This window comes from Notothenia coriiceps, unplaced genomic scaffold, assembly GCF_000735185.1.
Source record: "Notothenia coriiceps isolate Sejong01 unplaced genomic scaffold, NC01 NC01_scaffold00035621, whole genome shotgun sequence".
NCBI classification, from domain to species: Eukaryota; Metazoa; Chordata; class Actinopteri; order Perciformes; family Nototheniidae; genus Notothenia; species Notothenia coriiceps.
Window position 1 is genome coordinate 114,315 of NW_011368322.1, and position 2,002 is coordinate 116,316.

General features: G+C 36.5%; 1 protein-coding gene across 1 annotated transcript; it reads right to left on the bottom strand.

Annotated features, from left to right (window-relative positions):
* Positions 1–1,703, bottom strand: LOC104963116 (serine protease ami-like). Its single transcript, XM_010791678.1, has 3 exons — positions 1,531–1,703; positions 1,122–1,412; positions 1–422 (listed from the first exon to the last, which is right to left on the bottom strand). Exons 1-3 carry the CDS (start codon positions 1,594–1,596, stop codon positions 249–251), a joined length of 531 nt encoding a protein of 176 aa, XP_010789980.1. The 5' UTR covers positions 1,597–1,703; the 3' UTR covers positions 1–248.
* Between the last annotated feature and the right edge of the window lie 299 nt (positions 1,704–2,002).

Genomic DNA, 2,002 nt, shown 5'->3' on the forward strand with positions numbered 1-2,002 from the left:
TGTGTTCAGTTTTCTTTATTGTGCAGCTTTCATTTATACTCAATTTAAGGACTTAATAAAGTATAGAATAAAGCCTGTTAATCCAAAACACTTATTCTACACGGTAAGTAAGAAATCAAGGCAGACATCTGAATGTGATAAACTGTACTTTTTTGTTTCCTTTATAACGTGATGGATAATCTATTTTTAAATGTATGTTTGCAGTATTGCAGATCAATCTCTAGAGCGTCAGTGAAAGCAGGATTTTTTTAACTTCCAACTGCTTCAGTGGGCTGCAGGCCCATGGTGCTGGTGATCCACTCAGTGTAGAGGGAGATGATGGTGTAAATTCCTGGCTTTTTAATCTGGCCACATTTCTTTCCTCCGTTGGAAGTGATGCCCACTGCGATACCGTTGTAGAGCAGAGGACCTCCAGAATCACCCTGAGAGACAACAGAAACACACTTTCACTGCAAGTTTTCAATTTAAAAGCTGGATAACAATATTAGCATCGGTAAAGAACATGTCCTTTAGGCCAAACAACCTAAAGATGCCATCATACTGTAGAAAAGGGGGGAAATCCCATCTGTGAACTTTTAATAAAGACACAACAATACATGTGATACTTTTACTTTACTTGGGTATTTAAATGTCTTTCTATTATAATGCAATACTAAAAAAAAAATATTTGACAGCTTTAGTTAGATTCTGATGAATAATACAAAATATAATCAAAATATATTCATCATATATTCTATACAGATCATGAGATAACATATTATTAATCGATTGTTTTGATTCACAAGCTTTCCCGCAGTGTATATAAAATAAAAAGTTATAAACATATTCATGCATCAATACTTCCAATTCAATATAACATAGATATTAGTGTGGAATGGACCATCATGCATTTTGAGTACTTTTTTTCTTCACTTTTACTTAAGTGCATTTAGAATGCAGGAATTGTACATGTAACAGAGTTCTTCTTCATTGTAGTATAGCTTCTTTTACAAGTAAAGTAAAATATCTGAGTACTCCATTCCCCAATGCATAACTTTACTCATAGCCTTCCAAACTTGATGCTGTCTCTCCCGTATGTGAAGAATCATTAAAATTCAGTAAAGAGAATAACTAAACCTTACATCACACGTGTCTTCCTTCTTGTCAGGTTGGTCACAGGGGTCTGGGCAAATTTTATGAGCACACATCATGTTGTTGGTGAACTTCCTGCCAAAGTAGTCGCTGCGTCTGCACCGGACTGAGCTGACCATCTCTATGACCACCTCCTTCAGCTTGTCTGGCCTGGACCCCAGATCATCCTGGGACCCCCATCCAGCCGAGTCCACCTCTTCATCTCTGCCGGGGTTTGTGCCACCTGTTTGCAGGAATGGCACTGCTTTAACAGCCTCAGAGATGTTGAATGGACGATCCAACTGAAAAAAATCAAGAAAATTGTTAAAAAATAGAATAAGCTTAATATCCATAGTTCTGTTGTTGGCTTGTTCTACAAACAGAACATCATAGCAGTTTACATTTCAGTACCGCTGATACCTTGATTAAAGCAATGTCATTATCATAATTTGACGCCTTGAAGTCTGGGTGACTGTAAAGTTCCATGATATCAAATGTCTGCTTCGTCTCTTCAGGTTCACTCAGAGAATGGACACCCAGCACTACCTGCCTTCCATTTGGCCTGTGAAAAAAGAACAATAATTATTAATAACTCAATTATCTCCAAAACATTTCAACTGGAACAGCGTAACAAATGAGCAAAAACAGAATCTCCCCCAAATAGATTGATAAGGTCTTGTTGTTGTTGTTGTTGTTGTTGTTCTTCTTCTTCTTCTTCTCCCTCTCCTTCTCCTTCTTCTTCTCATTCTGATTATTAATAGCATTATGAAGACATATAAAATGCATATGTTCCTAAAATACAAATTAGGTAACAAACTCAATTATTTACTTAAATATAATAAGACTCACAAACTAAATCCGAGATACGTTCCCTTACAAACTGGGTAGGAAT